This window comes from Lissotriton vulgaris, chromosome 3_1 (assembly GCF_964263255.1).
Source record: "Lissotriton vulgaris chromosome 3_1, aLisVul1.2, whole genome shotgun sequence".
NCBI lineage: Eukaryota > Metazoa > Chordata > Amphibia > Caudata > Salamandridae > Lissotriton > Lissotriton vulgaris.
In genome coordinates, this window is record NC_141689.1 from 1,537,685,692 (window position 1) to 1,537,706,243 (window position 20,552).

Below are 20,552 nucleotides of genomic sequence, written 5' to 3' on the forward strand. Positions count from 1 at the left end.
GGGGCCTCTGGTGGGGGGCTACCAGCCCATCAGAGGTCCTTCCAGCCCGTCAGGGGGTCCCCGTTCCACCCAGTGCTTTAAATGGGCTGGTACTGTCCGGTACTGAGTACCAGCGCTTTTTTATTTTGAGAGGGACAGTATCGGCACTTCTTAAGAGAAATGTAATATTTTTAATGGGAGAGTACCAGCTCTTCTCAGAATGAAGCAGGTACACAGTACCTGCACTTCTACTTTTCCATTTCAACCACTGCTTCCACCCAAGGCCAATGAATATCTGTGAGATATAGAGACCCAGGGGCCCCTCATCGCTTGCTACGGGTGGGGGGGCTTCATCTTGCTTTACACCACTGCCTGTAATGACGTGTTGGCGCTGTAGGGGCAGAGAGGATGTCAAATTGAAAAATCCCGTCCCTGGCAGTCAGCTCTGTATCAGGACAAAACTGGATCCGAATGATGCCAATATGTGACAGTAAGCTATGTTCTAAAGCTCTTATCATAGTCATCCAGGAACAAACTTCTCTTCACAACCCTATCCTTCCATTCTGCCCTGACTACCAATCCTTTGCCTGTAAACTCCCCAGAGTCCTAAACCTAAAGAAAAGCGCCAAGGCACAAATCAGATCCAGAATGCATAGAATGAAATATGAAATCACGCCTTCACCTAGGATGTATGCATTTTATTCGAGCAGACATGCATTTTTCTCTCACAAGGTGCCCCCCAGTTCATAAAAAGATCACATGAAAAACTATTCACAAGGCTTTTCCGGAGTATCCAACCTAATTGTTACTACAAATTGCAAAAATTGCTTTGGGCAACTTGTACGGCAACTCCTGTATTGCCCAGTGGCGGCGGCTCCTCTATGTCGGAGGGCCGTCGCCTCACTGCTTTTAAGCAGTGGGAATCAGAAACATAAAATGATAATAACTCTGCGTTATTATAATTCTATGCTGCTTCCTGCTGCTTTGCGGGCAACGGTGGGTGGGGCTGCTCTACTGTTGGAGCAGGGGAGGAGTGGTTTGCCCACTCCTAAGTTAGCAATGAAGGTTTGGTCGACTCTCTCAGGCCGCCCAAACCAGTCATGTGCACTTTCCCCGTTCGCCATGCAGAATGCGTTACAGCCTGCATGGAGAACATGCCCAGGCCCCCATTCCCTGGATGAGGGTCGAACCAGGGTGCTCAAAACCAATCACAACGCAGCGTTGTGATTGGTCAGGGGAGCCTGGGTGCTTACCAATCACAACGCTGCATTGCAGCATTGTGATTGGTCTGTGGGGCCTGCTTCCTATTCCTTCATGTGCATGAGGAGAGCAGGAGCAGAGACGAGGGACCTAGCCAGAGGCAAGGTACGTTTATTTAGTAATTTTTTAAAATTATTACACTACACCTGACAATCCGCCACCCCCCACCACGCCCGCCCCGCCACCTGTGAGCCATGTCGGTATTGCCTGAAATCTGTGCTCCAGAATAAAAAATAAGCAATCTGTAGCATACAGAGATGCCCCTGCACGTAGAATCAGAAGTAGAAACAGGCAACTTTGTTTAAAGTCACTGGACAAGCAGTTCCAGTAGCAGTAAGTCATTCCTATAGATACATTCCACCAGGAGTGTATTTATTCACTCTGACCCTTCATCGACTGCTGACTCCCATTTCGAAACTTGCTGCCAGTGAAACAATGGATACGGGAGAATTCCTGAAAGAAACGACCTCAAAGTGTTAAAATGTAGGTAAGGTTCCCAGATTTCAAATTTTACTGCTTTTTCACACATCACTACAAAGAGGAAACGATTTGTTTCCAGTCTGGATTTCTTTTTTAGCCTCTTAGGTGCTGCGCCTATTCCAACGGCTGACGGCACCACTACCTCAGGAGTGCTGCCGTCGGCCGTTGGACGTTCGAACCTCACCTGCGCAATGGAACGTTCAGCACTGGAGCTGGATGTTCCATAGCTGCTAAGAGGTTAATGCTGTCGGCCATGACGGCCCGCGTGCAGCTCTGCATATTGAGAGCATAGGGATGTATGGAAACAGGACTTTCCTAAGAGCATTGCATAAGTGCAGATGAGCACACATGTTTGCACTTCATTCTTAATGTTTTCAGTAGGCCTGGGTGAGTTTCGCGGATTTTCGTTATACGGAACTCTGCGCAGTGACCCCCAAAACTCTGCCGCGTTACGCGCAGTTCCACAAGCGGCGAAGTGTGTTAGGTCACGTCGATTTAGCTGATTTTTAGCTCCGGGTGCTTGTCCTGCGCTGGAAAATCAGCACAAACTGCACCATGCACAGCGCAAGAGGGCGCTGCTTCTTTCTGCCGCTGGAGTTGATGTTCTACTCGGGCAGCAGATTCCAAACATGAACAGAAGGTTTCTCGACACAAGCGGTAGCAGCCATCCACGACTGCCAGAGTTGAGAAATCTCGCCGGCAGGTGGTCTGGAGTAAGATTTTCCTCGCTTGCCAACTAAATGTTGGCAAGCGCGAGCGTGGAAAAAACTCCACTCCACTGAGTTTTTCTAAACGTAGCGCACTGGGAAGAACTCCACAAACTCTGCGAGTGGAGCAGAATTTCTCGCCCAGGGCTTGTTTTCAGGTGAGTAGTGTTGCAGTCTACACGGTTAGTTCTCTAAAATCATCGGGGTGCCTGAAGTAGCAACTGCTACACCTGGGTTTGCCTTTGGCAAATCTAGCCTGGCTCTTGTAGCCTGTTTAGTTTCTGCACTTTCCACTCTTTGCTCTTCTTCTAGGTCTAAGAAGCAAACAAGGCGGTAGAGGGATAAGCGTGAGACAAGACGTATGCCAGTGGTGGTGAAAGGGTGCGCAATGTCATTCCACTACTCCTGGCATCCTGGTGAATACACATCCATGACCAAACCCTTCCAGACATTCAGGGGTTAGCTTACATTTAGTGTTTAAATTAAAGTAGCAATATACAGGTTGCAGCTTCGTTTTAAACAGTAAGCTAAAATATGGGTGAAGATAAGCAAAATAGGTATGCACAAATATAAGCGTAAATAAAAAAAATAAAAACTATAATCCGGGAGCCCTATCTAGAAAATGTCAATATCAAACCAAAATATGGCACTTAGTTTCATGATAACGATCCACAGTGATTTTTAGCATCAATGAAGTTTAGAGTTACATTAAGCCATTAGTTCTTTGGCCTACATGTAAATATAGCCAGTCACATGATCATACCATGGATTTGGTTCTACAAACACTAGAATATTAATAACTATAACAAAACATTAAATATCCACTGAACACTGAGATATGCATACAATGTTTTAACAACGGTCCTTAAAAAGCCCAAAACACTTGGCGAAACTCTTTTCGGAAACATTATAAACACTGAAGGAGCCTCTGTTTTTATGGAAAAAGAAGACTGGCTCCTCATTTTGGAAATACAGCAATAAATGGAATTGGGGAAAAAAACCTAGAAAAAGTTAAGTTAATAAACAGAATAATAAAACAGAAAATAATGCAGAGTTAAAAGCGGTAATAGTGACGTTGTCACCTAATGAACAGTTATCTTTGAAAAAAACTGAATAAATGGGAAAAGTTTGAAGGTATTAAAATCTAATTTGCACAATGAAAGCACACAAGGGTTCTGCACTTTTATTCTCTTTAGAATGAACAGAACTTTGCTTAGATGGCACACAAGGAAATTAAATATTGACGGTAAGCTTTGGGTTAGGCATAACACCTTCTAACACATTTCTTGCTGATAAAGCCAAGAGATCTTCCATACACTTACTCAGGGCAAGATACAATATCATCATAAATGTAAGAAGAGCCGTCTGCAAGATATCGCTCGGCCTTCCCAGATAGCCTGCAATACACCTAGAAACAATCACAGCACTGCGACAGCTTCACTTGCTGCACATCGTACGCGAAGCCATGCTCCACTGACAGTGAAGAATGTATAAAGTAACCACTTTCCTGGTCCATGATCACAAAACATACCATCACCCCAAACTCACACCAAGCATTATAAATCATAATAGGCGAGCTGGATATGAACAGACCTATAAAGACCTCCATGGCCCGAATTCTTTTAACCCCTTGCATGCAGGGCGGATTCCCCCGCTGTGCTGGGGGGAGGGGGGCACGCACAGCGCCCCGGTGCTCATAACGAGCTCAGCCTGTCATGAGCCACGGTGGTCGTGTGCTCATGACGAGCTGAGCTCGTCATGACCACACCCGTTCCTTTAGAACGCTCGCACAGCAGGGGAATTAGCCCAGTGTGCGAGCGTTCCAACGGTCATGACGAGCTCAGCTCGTCATGAGCACACGAGCACCGTGGCTCATGACGAGCTTAGCTCGTCATGAGCGTCCAAGGGGTTAATAGCAAAAACAGATATAGCACAAACCTTGATACAATCAAGGCTCCAAGAGAACCTAAATAGAGAGACTGGCTCGACCACTGTAGGACACCTGAGCAGCAGGTATGACCTGCGGGGTGCACAAAAACATGACTTTATATGGAGAATGTGAATGGAGCTAAGTGAATACCTAAGCGATGAATCCTCTTTGGACCAGTAAAGCCAAACTGTTTGTGTAAAGATAAAGGTGGAACACTAACAACAATGACATATGTTAGACATCCTATGGTATAATGTAACTGAACATCATTGTACTGTCTTGCTATAGTTCTTGTTATAAAATGCTAAGAAAATGGTTTATAAAAAACAAAATGTAATCGATCACATACATCATCAAATGATAGTAGCAATAACACTGCTCACGTACTGTGTTCCACCAGGAGTGAGCCCTCTGTGAGAGTGGAGGAGTGTTGCCCCGGTAAAAAAATACCCAACGCAGCTAAAAAATAAAATGCTAATAAAGTTTACTTATTACCATTTTATTTTTCAGGAACCCGTCCTAAACAGAGTGTCAGGATGGGGCAATTGCTGCTGAGTGGCAGTAGGTAACAGTGCACTTATGTTTAAAGTGTGCATGTCCATTTGGCGGGACGCCTTGCAACGGCCAGCCAGACATGCTGATTTTAAACTTCTCTAACCTAGTGGTCTTAGGCAACTGAGTTAGAGAAAGCACAGGCCTCCAGCACTCTTAAGAGCACTGAGAGAGGTCGCTCCCTCCAATCCTGATGCTTCTTTCATGCTCTTTAACAGCACAAGAGCACGCCGGGATTGGGTGGTGAAGTTTCCTGTATCAAAATGATCACTCATTTTCCCCAGTTGGTACTGCAGTCGAGTGCTGAGTAAGTGTATGTGTGTAGGTAGTTGATCATAGCAGATGCTAGTTAATTCCTTAATAGCATATTACTGTTGAAAGGTGGTGCTCGTATGTCTCGGGGGCAGTACGTTTGCTGGTATGGTGATCAAACTTAGGGCAAGATGTCCATCCTAAGTATTGTACAAGGTAGCTTCTTCAAGCTGTCAAAGGACAAGCCACCCTACATGGACAAATAGTAAATTATAGCAAAACTAAAAAGACCACCAATTCCATGGAGTCTACCCATTTCAATGCCAATTGCAGTACCTTGCGATCCTTCTGAGCTAGCCTCCAGCTACAACACACCAGACTGCTCTCTGTGTCTGGGTGGGGATTCGGCGACCCAGCCTGAATCCTCTCCACACCATCTGCCTGCTTCCAAGCACAGACGAGCATCCTTCGGTGAGCCTGCACGTGTACCTCTTTACAAATGTAATGGTGGATGAGCCTGAATACATGGATGACTTGGGTTATCTTTGGCCAGCACAGAGGTTCAATCCCATCATCCCCAGTTACATTCTTAAACTGAAATCTTCACATTTTCAAAAGCCATCTAGTTAAACTATTTTATTTTATTAAAGGGTGCATTATAGTGCGGATAGTATCCAAAGTGCACTGGAGCACTAAAACGTTACGTAATGTATAACAATCATAATATCTATGCAAAAACGTGGATGTATCACTATCAATACTATTGTAATCCTTCATGTGCCCATGAATTTTATGTTTATGATTAAAACTATGAGAGTACCTGAACCGTAGGGGTTAGAGGAACAACGCAGGATAAACACACACACTGTTTCCTTCCCTCTCGAGTCCCAGCATCACAGTCAGTGTCACAGGACAAAATGGAATTTTCAATGTTTTCCAGGCATAAAATACATCCCTCAAAATACAGCTATAGGTATACTGAAGGCTGGCAAAGTTCTCCTGGCTCTTCTACTCTGGCCAATCCCACCTTAATGCAACACTGTAGAAACCGCAAAATCTCTAAACCATTTTTAGCTCTTTCACTAGGAGTACCTTCTCCGTCAGGTGACAGCTCTTTTGAATTATTGTGATTGTTTTGCTTCCAGGTCCCCAAAAGTAAGGCGGCTAGGCACATTTACTACTCTTCTTGTGAAGGAAATATTCTATCCCTCCTGCCAGCAATCCCCAGCTTTCATCTCATAATCTCTCTTTTACGGCCACACTTTTTAACTTGCGTCTCGTGCAATAACAGCAGACCCCTTCCCCCTGAAGTCTCCATTGCGACCAGTGCCTCTTGCCTCACTTCCATAGCATCAAATTCCACGTCTTTTCCTCCCTATTCTTAAGATCCCCGATGCGGACCTTTCAAATCCTCGAAGCGCTCGCTTTCTGTTGGCTAGAATCTGTATTTTTAAGGTCTGGATTGAAAGTGCAGCTGTTTACAAGAACTATTGTTACCAATTCTTTAAAATATACATAGGACGGACTTTGCCTCCTCCCAGTGGAATGTTTTTTTCTCTCAGCTCATGCTATTGGCTGTTTGGTTTATCATTCAACACGTATGAAGGGCTTGCTTGCCAATGACTAAGGCTCTAATCTAAACCTCAAAAGTACATTGAATCATCACACATGAAATTCTTTGTCTCAAAGATTTACTGTATACAGAATGCAAGTTTCTTTTGTATTTTTAAACTGACAAAGGTTTTTTTTTGGTCAGGAAACAAAATGTAAGCCAGACCTTTTGGCTTTGCTAGTGCTTGTTTGTTTTGAGATGCACCCTTGAAGACTGAGCGCAGATCAATGCAACACATCCCTTTGAGGCAACATCTCTGGCCACATTGCACTGCTATTTAGAGTGGGATTGTAGTGGGGTCGAAAGCACTCAGTGTTAGTTGGAATTGGTTTCAGAAATAAAATCAGTTTTATTTTTCTTTCCATTTCTGTCCATCCACTAGTGTTACAAAAAATATGCATGTCAAAACAAAGTAGAAAAATTATATTTGTAAATTGAAGCTAGTGATTTTCTTGGCGACGTGTATCGGTCTTTGCCTTGCCTTAAATTTTTATTTGCATACTGACCTGGCATTCACATTGAATTACAATGAAACTAAGAACGGGTTTAAGGAAATTATACTGATCTCTCTATCGATTTTTTTTATGAGACACTCAGCTATTTCTTGCAGTAGCAAGGCAATCCATCCTCCAGAGGTCGATAAAGTGAGTGCCTTAGTGTTTGGTAAAAGTGACAGGTGTGCATCCAGAGCTTGGGTTAGAAGGATAGCGTTCAGGTTAGGTGACAGATTTCCCTATGACCGTGATCTCCAACCTTTTCTGTAGTGAGAGCTACTTCTGCTCAAGGAAAGTTCTCCTGAGCTTCTAGCAAATTTTAGCACTGTAAAACAGTGACCACTTATGTAACATTACACTTTATGCACTCTAAGCAGGATTGTCAATATTGACCACATTAGTAGTTCAGGCGAGTTTACCAGCAGAAGCGCCAGGAAAAAGCTTATCAGTATTAAATGCCCCCAATTGCCTAATGAAATAACAGCCACAGCATCACGTGCCCTCTGGCACAAAGGGCAACCACAGTAGTAAGTCTCCCCATCTCAACTTGAAATATCATTCAACTATCCGCTGTACGCGTGTTTTTGAATTGCAACCTTTTCTCTTTTTCAGCAAGAACGTTTCTGTTTTCATTTGTAGGAAATGCACAATCCTCAAATATCCGCTTAATATTTTCATTAAGTACTCATATGTACAAATGCCTTGCATGGACAGATTCTGCTTAAAATGTCCAGGTATGACACTCCTAGACTGAGGATGCGCACCACAACACCAAGGATGCCTTTAATACATGGCTCGAGTCGGGGTACCACGCGGGTGGACGGCGTCCCCCCACTTATTTTACCGGGGGGACGCCGTCCCCCCTGCCAAAAACCTGGACTTCACTCTTTGGTCTCTCTGGGATGAGGAGCTCGACAGCATTCGTGACGTCACTTCCCGATGTGACGTCACTTCCGGCGACAGCGTCCCGCCACTTCTTTTTTTAGGACTTGTGCCCTGCTTTAATATATTAATAATGTCCACCATTATGCCAACATCCCCATTGTTCCAAGGCTAGATAATATTCAGGATGCCCACCATATAGCAGTTATGCCCATTATCAGGTGGGGGGCCGCCGTTAAGTCATGTTAAGTCACGGATATTTAAAAGTAGGCCATTCATGATCTTAATATGTCAGTGATGACTGACGTAATGCCACAACTAGACGAAGCTTGCCCAAAATAGTCAAGGATGAATATTATTATGCCATTGGCAATATAAAACCAGGAATGGAAACAATTGTGCCCAAGAATAACGCCTTTGACAGGGGCATAGTTATACTTTTGGTGGCCCTTCACACCAGGTATAACTTCCAGGGAGCGACACAGTTTGCCAGGAAGGGATGCAATGTCAAACACATAGATAAAGGTGCACACATGTATATGCACACACAAATGGATGACCACGAGGCTCTTGATTGTCTCAGCTCCGGATCCCCAGACAGCTCTTGGGGTCATGCACATAACACATTTTCACTTTGGCTCATGCAGTCCCACACTTCGATGGGTTGGCTCCTACTGGCACTCTTCTTTAATTACCCATTTTTTTTTTGTGCATATTTATATAGCGCAAACTTGTCCCGAAGGTATTGGAGCGCTTTACATGAGCACTGTATTTACATTACACATTCAGGCATGGGGAGATTTAAGTGATTTGCCCAGAATCACAGGATGCGGACGCGACCCCGAGGCTCGACCCTGGTTTCCAGCACCAAAGTCGGCAGTCTAGCCGATGGACCACATCCTCTTCCCAATTAACCCATTGTTGAAATGCGTGGTGCGACTGACAGAATAGCCAGTCTCCTTGTGGCTTAGCTAGATTGAGGGAGGAGACAGATGCCACAGACTGATACACTGGTTGCATGCTATCCGGAGGACCTGCAGTTTGTCTGGATGGCTGTCCCTGTAAGGGTCTTAAGATGGGAACTGCTGCCTTCTTTACTGTGCAGAGACTTCTTGAGTGCGGAACTGACCTTGCTTTCCCCTCCGAGAGCTCCATCGAGCATGCTGGTGAGCTACCAGCAGCTCCCGAGCTACTCATTTGGGATCCTTGCTCTACAAGCTCCCAGTTACGATCAGTATTCACTCACCAGCATTGCCTCACTAATTACAATCTGGGCTGAAAGCAGCCGATAAATGTTCTCTCACAGGAACAGTGTAAATTGTCTGGAATAGTGAAACACGATCCACCCTGCCACATCTCTTCTTTGTCCCTTTCATACTTTATCTGACTCTGACTGCCAGCGCCAGAAGCAACTTCACCACCTCTTGCATCATAACAGTGAAATGAAACCAGCTTTGACATCTGTGTATTTGACCACCCGAATTTAGGTAGCAAATTATTACACAATTTGTATTAGAACATTGGAATGTTGGGAGCTCCATTGAAAACAATGGAGTGCTCCGGGCTTATAATGGCTGGTATAAGCCTGGAGCTCCAACATTCCAATGTTTCTTTGTTCACAGCTCTGGCTGTGAACAAAGGATTCAGGGAGCCTGAGGGGATCTCAATCCCCTCACACTCCCATAAGGCTTTGTATTTTTGTTAGAACATTCTGGCCTCTAGTGACAGAATGTTCTAATAGCCTTATAGCCCTTCGTACATGGGCTATACCGCTATTAAAGTCCCTCTCCCTTGTTAAAGGCCCTCGCCTCCGGCTCGGGCATTTAACGCTGGAGAGGGCCTTTAATAGCCGGTATAGCCCTCTACGGCGGGATATAAGGCTGAGTTCCATCAGCACATCATGTGGAGCAACTCAAGAGCTTTGCATAATCTGAAAGAAAATCCCATCAGAGTAGCTTTCCCCTGTGTGAAATAATTGCACATCGCACTAGCTTGTTCCTTTCGGCTGCCATTGACAGAATATTTAATCTCCAATCTTCCAGGAGTGCAAACCTAACATGTGCAGACACTCTAGTTTCAGAAGGTGTGCCTTGGGAACATGCTATTTGTTTGCCATTAGTGCTTCTTGGCACTGCTGTCACAGTTATGTTTCAACCTCTAGGTCTATGTGGCCTTCTTCAAAGCTCAGTGCTGCTAATTCAAAAGTGCTACATTTGGGAACTCCTCATCAGCACTGAAGCACAAACCGGGCTCTCTCAATTTGAAGAGTTCGCAAACATGTCACCCTCTGCTCAAACTGAGAGGGGGTATCAATCCAAAACCACTAAGCAGGCTGAACACTTCAATGTGGCACTAAACTACCTGCACATAAACTTGTTTTTCCAAAACAATGAACAAAAGCAAATTGAATGTACTCACTGAACACATCTCCTCGTGGCTTCTGAGGGTCCACTTGAATCCTATTGTCCACAGTAATGGCCACTGCGGGTGATGGAGTTTGAGTTACAATGGGAGGGCTTCTAGTTGTTGGTTTTGGAGTTGACCTTGTTGTTGATGTTGTTGTAGGTTTGGGTGCTGGCCTCGTGAAGGGCTTAGGTGGGGGTCTGGTGACGGGTTTCGGCACGGGTCTTGTGGTGATGACTGGAGCAGGCCTGGTGGTTGTTACCGGAGCAGGCCTTGTCGTTCTGGGTGCCGGCTTTGGTGTTATGATTGGCGGTACATATGGCTTGATGGGAGGCCGCGCCGTGCCTCGTTCTATAATGTCTGGGATTTGATTGCTCTGCCCTCCTTTGCCTTTGAAGAAGGTACTATTTCCCTTGAATATATGTCGGCTGTTATCCTTGGAGGGACCAAATGGAAATGGATTGGACGGATCAATCCAAACTCGTGGAACAGCTAAAAGAAAATCAAGAGAACCTGTGATTAGTTTAACATCCAGGAAGACAATTTGGAAGAATACATTAATTAAGGATATGATAGGTTAACTTCCCTTACACAGCCAAGTGACCGTTTAGTCATGATCTTAGATGACCGCCCATCACATCCCTTGGTTTTTCCTAATTAATATATAAAATTGTAGTAATAAAGGGAATGTAAGTGCTTTAGAGATATTCCTTTGAAAGTTTACATGAATGGACCAGCAAACAAACAGCCAGGTGCTTTCCTGGCCCATGTCACCCTCGCCTCTCTCTCTTCAGCAAGCCCTTGTCACTCCCAGCTCTGACATAGCCCTTCAATTGGTTGCAGATTAGGTCTGAGGCAGCGTGGCCGCTCATGTAACCCTAACTGGGGAATATAGTTGGACCCAGGAAAAGCATGTGCAAGTCTGATATGCATTACTCAGGTAGCAACACAATTTAGTGAGGCAGAAGAGGAGGAGTCAAAGGGGATAATATTATTGGGACACGTTCCATTCAACCCACCCACGTGACTCTAGTGAACCTATTCTGCACAGCACCAGGGCCCTTTGTGTGCCCCATTGCCTACAGCCTGTTTGACAGAGGAGTAGAAGGGGTTGAGATTAGATCTAAATGGATGAATGCCAAGAAGTTTTAAGCTTCATATCTCACTTATGTTAGCCCTGCAAACATTAAGGATACTATGGAATAAAAGCAAAAAATGCCCGTATTGTTTCAAACAATAGCTTTTCACCTTGGGAAATGACTAGAGCACCATGTTTTACTTCAAACTCAAACCGAGAAAATATGTGAACAAATTCAGTGATCATAAGCTTAACTCAAAAACAACTTCATGAACAAAGGAGGCTGGCCCTTGAAAGGTTTCAGAACTGTGCCAATCTTTGAGAAATATTTCAAATGTTATGGTAAATCCAACCAGAAAGGCATAAAAGAAATGAGAACCCTAACATTAAAAATCATTGTGGGGGGAACTCATGCTAATGGTAGCAAAAGGCAAACAACCAGCAGTAACCACAGTGTGCCAGCCCTGCCTCTCCTGTACCGAGAGATGGAAGACCACCCAAAAACCTTATGTAGTGGCATGGCAGTATGAGCCTCGCTCCTTGTAGATCTGTTACAATACATAAAGGCACTGCCTGCAATAGAGAGCACCTACTACTTAATACCTCCATATATGTTCATGTCTTGTGTCACAAGGTACAAGGCTACTTGCACTGCTGGGTTTGGGACTCAGGGAGCTATTTGAGTTGGGTGCCTTTTCTATTGACCGTGGAGCAGTGTCTAAGCTGGCAACCTTGGTGGGTCATGAGTAAACACCAGGTGGGGGAATGGCCAGACTGGATGGGCCTGGTAGCCCTTTTCTATAAGCAGGTTCTATGCTTCTGTGACAGGTCTGCAAACGCTGCCATTCGACGTGCCACTGTCGATCTTGATCCATAGATGGTGGTACCTTACAGCTCGATGAACATTCTCATACGTCACAGAATATCCCCAGATCGTAGTACATTTAATGACCTATACCCCCTACAAGAAGTCACCCTGAGGATGAAGGTTCTTAACCACTACTGAATCATGGGTCATTTCCCCCTTCTTGGGGCTCCACACTCACAGGACCATTCCGCCTTACGTACGTGTGCAGTCTGCGCCGTTGCCCCTGTAGCCTTCTTTGCATTTGCACTTGTAGGAGCCCTGGGTGTTGTAACATCGGGCGAGCCCACTGCACTCGTAGGCTCCAGATGCACATTCGTCGACGTCTGCAAGACAAGAAAGCACAATCTAGGTGAACATGGCCCAGTGAGGGAGCAGGGACACACCGCACTCTGACGCAAGCCTTCCACGCACAGTGCTTAGAAGACTGAGTTCAGGCGTCATCTACTGACTGCAACACTGGCACACTCCCAATTTTCTCCTGTTGACACTTTACAGTCTCACCTGTATTAGCTCAAAGGATAAACATGCCGTTTTCAGCACTGCATTGCCTTTCATGTCATGTTTGCCCAGTCAAATAACAGGGACGTGTCTTTGAACATGAAAGGAAGGTACACAATGCGCTTGTAAGAGCTATTGGTGTTGTAAGTCAGTCAATAACAAACTTCAATGGAGTTGAATGAGGTTGTCAGCTTGTCCAGCCACCTCCTTTGTACTCTATCAATATCACCAGATCGACAGGCAGACACTAGGGAACCACGCATGGCTTCGGCTTGAGAACTTCAACATCTGAGTACCTTTACTTCTGCAAAATAGGAGCCCGGCTCTGAAAGAACCAGGCTAAGCCTGAAGGCACTCTGCTCGCTTTGCAATTAGATCCCACCAGGGATTCACTTCCACTTGCCTTCAGATGCCGAGCATGGATCTCTCTAAAGCAGGGTCTTCTACAACGTTCCTCTCGAGCCCAGCAGGGACAGTCGGGACATGTACTTCCATTCTAACTCTAAATCTACCATAACCCCTGGGCAGCCTTAAACCCGCCGCGCCCCTGCGCTTACCATGACACTGGTATTTGCCTCCGATGTAGATCAAATCGTAGCCCTTATGGCACTTGCAGATGTAGCTGCCAAAAGTGTTGATGCATTTCCGGAATCTGGGACACACTGCTGCTCCTGTGGCACACTCGTCAACATCTGGAATGAGAAGTTAATGTTCAGTGAGAGGCAGTTGTGGAGTTGTGGGACAATACAGAGCATGCCTGGGGGCACTAGTCAGATGACAACACTCACTGAAGACCCTGGGAAATACTCCGCGTGTCTTTACCACACATTTTTTACCCCGCATTTCTTTAGGTCGTGTATGCTTTTACAACGTATGCCTTTACCATGCATTGTTTAGATATATATATATAATCAATGTATTTGTGGGGGGAGACTCTCCACGCCCCGAACTTATCTTAGATGCGTGGTAAATTCATACATTGTAAGAGTATATGCGTTCTAAAAACATGTGTGGTAACAAAAAGCGTGGTATGGTAAAACATTCGATATAAAGGCTGTTTTCCACGGAAGCATTCTAAAACAGAGAAACCATATTTATATCATTGTGGTAGGTGAACAATGTGTACTATTTCACCTGCCTTTGTTTTCCTTGATTGGACGTCTGTAGACTGATGTCCTTGGAATGGCTCTGCGTGCATCTACACAGCACCACCCCTCTGGCCTCGCAGACTGCAGTCAATAGCTGGGCTTGCAAGCCATTCCTATGTTGAAGTTTCCTTTCATTCAGTGCCCCATTACCCTTACTACAGAGCATGCAAATGATCTGCAGACAAATGTGTCAAAACCCTTACTTTCATTCCCACTACTACGGTGGAGAAGTGTGGCTCAATGATTAGAACGGCAGACCCTGTTGCAGAGGTCTAGCCTGGGACCAGGGTTCAATTCCCTGCCTCGGCGGGTCTTGGCCTCAAACATTCCACGGACCCTATAATTCTCGCCTTGGTGCCTATTCCAATCATGGAGTCCCACTCTGCAACTCTGGGCAATAGCTTGCTTAATCTCCACAACGGCCCCCACAACGCTAAGGATGCCTGGCCTCCACCTTGGGGGTGCCCAGGAGTGGACGCCTCACAGGGAAAGCCAGGATGGGTTCCACAGCGGTATTCGTACAAGCGCCTTGAGACCATTGCGGGTGAGTAGTGCGCTATACAAGTATCAATTTACATTTACATTTTAACCGATATTAGTGCTAGGATTCCAGAAATGACACTTTCCTCAAGCATTAGAAGGCCAAGATAGAAGAGTAAGTTATCATTCACATCAAAGTTGTAACAAACCCATTTCTGTTCAAAATGTTTCTCTCAGCATTCTTTCAGTTTATACAGCACATTGCTAGTATGACCTGAGAAAACAGGATTCAAAACCCGGTTATCCATTGCCCTCATCTCCGGGCAGTAAGGAAATGAGTTCCAGGGACCAAGGGAGGTGGAGAAATGATTCGGCGCCAACAACCACCGCCGCCATTGTCAATCCCGGATCTCACACTTGCGTTGACCAGGAAAAGCACACGGTTCCCACAGAGCGGCAATCTGTGTGGCATCGGTTATCAATGGGATATCAATGGGCAATCAATTGGAACGTGCCCAGCATGGCTTTAGATTGGGAGGGAGAGAAAATGTGCAGAGCGTGGTGTGGCGGGTGCTGGGATGTGATTTGTACGTGGGTGGGAGGATGAGGGGAGTGTATTGCAGAGGCTTGGTTGCGAGGATGTTATGGGTGCTTTTTGTTTGGACAGGTGGAAGACGTTTCCATTGTGGCTGGGGAGGGTGGCAGGATTCCAGGTATTGTGTTTTTTAGGTATCACCTATAGGCAGCTTCTATCTCTCTGTGAAAGAGCTCTTGTAGGCCTTATCAAAAACCAAAAACTTACACAGGGCTTAGAGTTCGCCCACTGCTTACTATTGGTTTGTTCTTTTATTTATTTATTTAAATAACACCTGAATTAACCCCCGAAGGGGTATCTCTGCGCTTCGGCCGGGCAACATAGGTGTAGGTTATAATGTCACATTCATTTGCTTGCTTCTTTTTCAAAATCTTACCTGCCTCTTCTTGTGTTTGTCCACCCCCTTTACCATCCTTTTGATTGGCTGACTTCAACTGCTCAAATTGAGGAAACTGCTGTTTTCTTTCACTTAAAGCACTCCGTGGCAGTGCATGTGTGTTCTTGCTCTTTCCCTTTTATTCTGCTCTCTCCTCAAATACCTGCCCCGGAACGCTCCAAGTTGCCCCCTTCTCCACCTTTTGTTCTCGCCCTCGAGGGTTGCTTTTTGTTCCATGAACGTCCTCAACCCTGCGTGCTCCATGTTGCTCCCTCCTCCACGAACCCTACCCATTGCTTCCTTTCCCCAAAGTCCCCCTCCAGCATTTAATTTTTTTCTCATTATTCCCCCATGCCCCTTCAAGGGTGGCCATTGCCCCTATTCACTTTCCATTGGTAAACCAGACCCCTCATTTGATGCTCCCTCACCCATCACAGTCTTTAAATAAATGTACATTTTTAGGAGGTCTTGACAGAAGTTTTTTCTTTCCTCCCCACACCGCCACCTTGGACATTAATTGAAAAGAAAAAAAAGAAAGAACATGGTGTCTGTCTCATCCAATAGATGCATTATGTCATCATGAATATGCATGCTTACTGAGTGACGTGGCCTCTAGCAGCATCATGACTCCTGCATGCGTTTTCATTTAAATTCTTTTGCTGATGCTGCACAACATCACCAAAAACCTACGTTGACTTCTAACACTAATGCTCAGCATCACCAAAAATCATCAGCATAGCCAATAGATCAAAAAAGCAACACATCTTGACTTTGGCAATGCTTGGTTTCTATTTCCTTGGGGGAAGAGGTGTGTAATGTCAATGGTGGTGGAGGTACGTAACAGGGGCGGGAGAGGGGCAGGGTGGTGGTAGTAAACTTCGGAATACGGCCAAAAGCAGGTAAGTAAACATATAAATAAATAAAACTAATTTCGTTGCGCGCACTGCATCGAATTTGGCGATGCAGTGCGCGCAACAAAATGTATTTATATGTTTAAGCCCTGCGATGCGGATGACGAGCTCAGCTCGTCATCAGCCATGGGGGGCGTGTGCGGATGACGAGCTGAGCTCGTCATCTAACGCGGCTTTTCGAAAAAAGCCGCGTAGCGCAAAAATCACCGCAGCAGCGATGCGGTTACTTACCTGCATTTGGCCGTATTCCGTAGTTTACTACCCCCCACCCTGCCCCTCCCCACGTCACCGCCCGGCAGCACTCCCACCACCCACCGCTACTGCTCTCATGGTGAAATAATGTTACTCAGAACCCTTCAGTGAAAAAAACCTATATCCACAGTTACCCTGCCATTCTGAGATTCCCTCGGTGTATTCATATTGGAGTGGGGAGCATGTCTTTTCCTTTATAGGTGCACGTGATTTCACCGTGAATTCCCCTCGCTTGGACATGGTGTTAATAAGGATCATTTTTCAAACACATCTTCATGTACGCTGGGCACCCAGCAGAGCAGGAAGCATCCCCTTTGTCAATCAGGGTTGGTTAAGGGCAACTACTCACCCGCGAGGGTCTAAAGGCGCTGGATGGGAGGGGGGGGGGCAGCTCTGTTGAGTGCTGGGGGGACCCGAAAAGCCAGGTCTTGAGGTCCTTCCTGAACTGGGGCAATGTGGGAGATTGCCAGAGGTGGAGGGGGGCCAGTGGGCCTTTGTGGACCGGTTGACGTTCGTATACCCAGACAACAGTGTACTGTATATTATTGATCACAAGTTGCAACTTATACCTCAGTACCGAAAATTCTGTAGCAGTTAATACACCTAGGGGCATATTTACAATAACTGGCGCATCCCTGCAAATAGGCAGGGACGCGCCAGTTATTGTGCGTCACAGCTCCGCTATCATGGTAAATGCGGCGCACCATGGTGCAAAAACGGCACAGATGTGTGACGCATCTGTGCCGTAAAAGTGACGCATTGCTGGAGTTGCGTCGCAAGCGCGACGCAGCTCCAGCAATGCTCTGGGGGCCCTATCTAGTTAATGCTGCGTCAATCCTTACGCCTGCTTCAGGCAGGCGCAGGGTTTTGACGCAGCATGGGCCTAAAAGTGACTGAGTGAAATCTTGTAGATTTCACTCAGCCACTTTTAGGAGGCGTTCCTGCGCCGGAACGCCCCCCCCCCCTGCACAGGAACGCCTACATGTGGCGCAGGGCATACAACGTGACGCATCTCCCAGATGCGTCACATTGTAAGTACCCCTGCACCATGGCACAGGATTTGCGCCGCCGCTGCGTCACAAAAGGCACAAGGGGCTTGTAAATCTGCCCCCAGTACAGAAATGATATCAGGTAAGGCCAGGATTTTTTTTCCCCTAGCTGAATGTCGAAGCCATTCCGAGGCTGGGGCACCAAGTCTGCACACAACTTAAGCGTTATTGCCCTCTTGTGCAGGCGTTAATGGTTGTGTACTTCCCGCTCGGCGGTTACAGGCTCAAGCTTAAGACCAGGGTGCCTAATGGAAGAAGGGCAATAAACAACCATTAAAGCCCAGCAGATTGTGCTAATGGAGGAAGGGCAATATACAACCATTAAAGCCCAGCAGCTTGTGCTAACGGAGGAAGGGCAATAAACAAACATTAAAGCCCAGCAGCTTGTGCTAACGGAGGAAGGGCAATAAACAAACATTAAAGTCCAGCAGCTTGTGCTAATGGAGGAAGGGCAATAAATGACCGTTAAAGCCCAGCAGCTTGTGCTAATGTAGGAAGGGCAATAAACGACCATTAAAGCCCAGCAGCTTGTGCTAACGGAGGAAGGGCAATAAACGACCACTAAAGCCAAGCAGCTTGTGCTAATGGAGGAAGGGCAATAAATGACCATTAAAGCCCAGCAGCTTGTGCTAATGTAGGAAGGGCAATAAACGACCATTAAAGCCCAGCAGCTTGTGCTAACGGAGGAAGGGAAATAAACGACCACTAAAGCCAAGCAGCTTGTGCTAACGGAGGAAGGGCAATAAACAAACATTAAAGCCCAGCAGCTTGTGCTAATGGAGGAAGGGCAATAAACAACCATTAAAGCCCAGCAGCTTGTGGATAGTAAGGCTATTACCAACCACCCCCTGACCCTCACGCTCCCCAAGCACGCGTCACTTTTGCTATCCGCCTCCTGCCCCTGCCGAAGCGCGTCCTTTTCTTCTCATCAGAGAAAGAGTTAGAAAGCAGGCAAACAACAGCAATTAATGCCCGCACACTAGCAATCCTCCTGACTGGCTGCGTTTACCCGAGCATTCCATAGTGCTTAATTTGGCTTCTTCCCACTGAAGGGTGGCCCAGGGCCAGTGCTCGCATTCCTGCAGCCAGTGACCTCTTGCTCACTTCTCCCCATCCCTCCGCTATCACCGCCGTTTCTTGACAAACGGCAGAGATAACCATCCTCGCGGCTCAGCTATGTGGAACGTGCATATTTCCACCAGCACCCATCTCTTCTGGCAAACCTCCTCCTGCGCTTTTATTTTTAATATTACAAAAAAAATCATTAAAGTATGTGCTCCATATGGTTCATGTTTATAGCCAGGAGCTCAGAACATTCCAGCCACAGCTAATTTTGACGTCAATGGACTCGCTCAGATACAATTACGCTAATGACACTTTCATAGGAAAAGATTAATAACTGACCGGGCTGCCCAGGGCTCGATCTTAAGCGGGGAGAATATTTGGTTACTAATTAACATTTGCAAATGCCATAGCAAAGCCGTCCTCGTGAAAGGTGCCTTTAGTTAGTAAAATAAGACACAAGCAGACCTCGCGCTTTCTACATCACTAGTCCAGAAGGATAAACCAGTAGTAAGATGCCTAGGTGCCACTATCTGAACACTGCCAATTTTCCCATTCATTAATACCCACCCTATGTATTTGTCCCTCTGTATATAAGCATGTATGTTCACTATAGATATGTGCCTATCTTTGTGTATTACTTTGTACAAACAATAATTATGTTGTTATAAAAACAAAAACAAAAGGAAACAAACACATTTTTGGTCTACATGTACTTGTTTCTATTGTGCATCTATGTACCTCCATTTACTTGGATCCGTGTGTCTGTTACTTTTCTCCTGAAAATGCACTACCCTATTTCTCATCCGGTACCTCTATCAATATCTTTAATCCGCATATACTTACCTCCTTTATGCATCTATATACTTTCAATGTACTTATGGATCTATATATTTATCACTTTCTTCTAATTTAGAATTTCCAATGCACTACCCTATTTCTCAGCCTAAACTTCTCTCAATATATCTTCTAGCCCAACTTTCTGGCTCATCTCAAACTTCTTTCTACTACTCTTGCCAATGCACTACCCTATCTCTCATCCTATACATCTATCATTATATCCTCTACACCCACTCTCTCATTCATCCCAAATCCCATACCACTACTATGTTCCCCAAAATAACCCTTTCTTGACTCTCTCCTACTCTACCCCTCCTTGCATCATCTGACACCTCTTTTACTATACCGATCCCCCAAATCAAACCTTTCTAAACTCTTCCCTCTGACTCTTCCCCTCCAAAACCACTAGTAATTGCGGGAAAACTAAGCCCAATAACATCACCAACAAGGGTAGCAAGGATAGTGTAAAAAATCCACCAACCACAATTAGCAAAAATGCCACACTTTTGCCGACCGGACCGGGAAATACTATGGCCCAACGGTCAGGAAATGATAAAATCCACTCTAGTAATGGCATCGAGAACAATGCTCATCGTAACGGGAATGGGACGAATACTTGTGTGGCAGTGGAAAACATCCCTACACAGAGTTGTGTTCCTTTAGAACAAGTACAAATAAAGACCCAAATAACTAAATTGCCGACTAGGATCCCGCCAGTACAGCTCACCCCGGACTCCTACCCATATGTGGCCATACTTACCAACGTCCCACCCCTAACGGAGGGCCAAAGAGAAACTTATGACATGCTAAAAAATAAGGCCATGCATTGGCTTTCTGTCAATAG

The 20,552-nt window shown here is 45.7% G+C and overlaps 1 protein-coding gene across 4 annotated transcripts in view; it reads right to left on the minus strand.

Annotated features, from left to right (window-relative positions):
* The window catches only part of NPNT (nephronectin), a 284,483-nt gene that overhangs the window by 96,764 nt on the left and 167,167 nt on the right, over positions 1-20,552 (minus strand). For all 4 annotated transcript variants that reach the window (XM_086962034.1, XM_086962032.1, XM_086962033.1 and 1 more), the window contains 3 exons: positions 13,553-13,687; positions 12,698-12,820; positions 10,567-11,043 (listed from right to left, as the gene is read on the minus strand). In XM_086962034.1, coding sequence (XP_086818160.1) covers positions 10,567-11,043; positions 12,698-12,820; positions 13,553-13,687 — 735 coding nt within the window. The remainder of the gene's footprint in view (positions 1-10,566; positions 11,044-12,697; positions 12,821-13,552; positions 13,688-20,552) is intronic.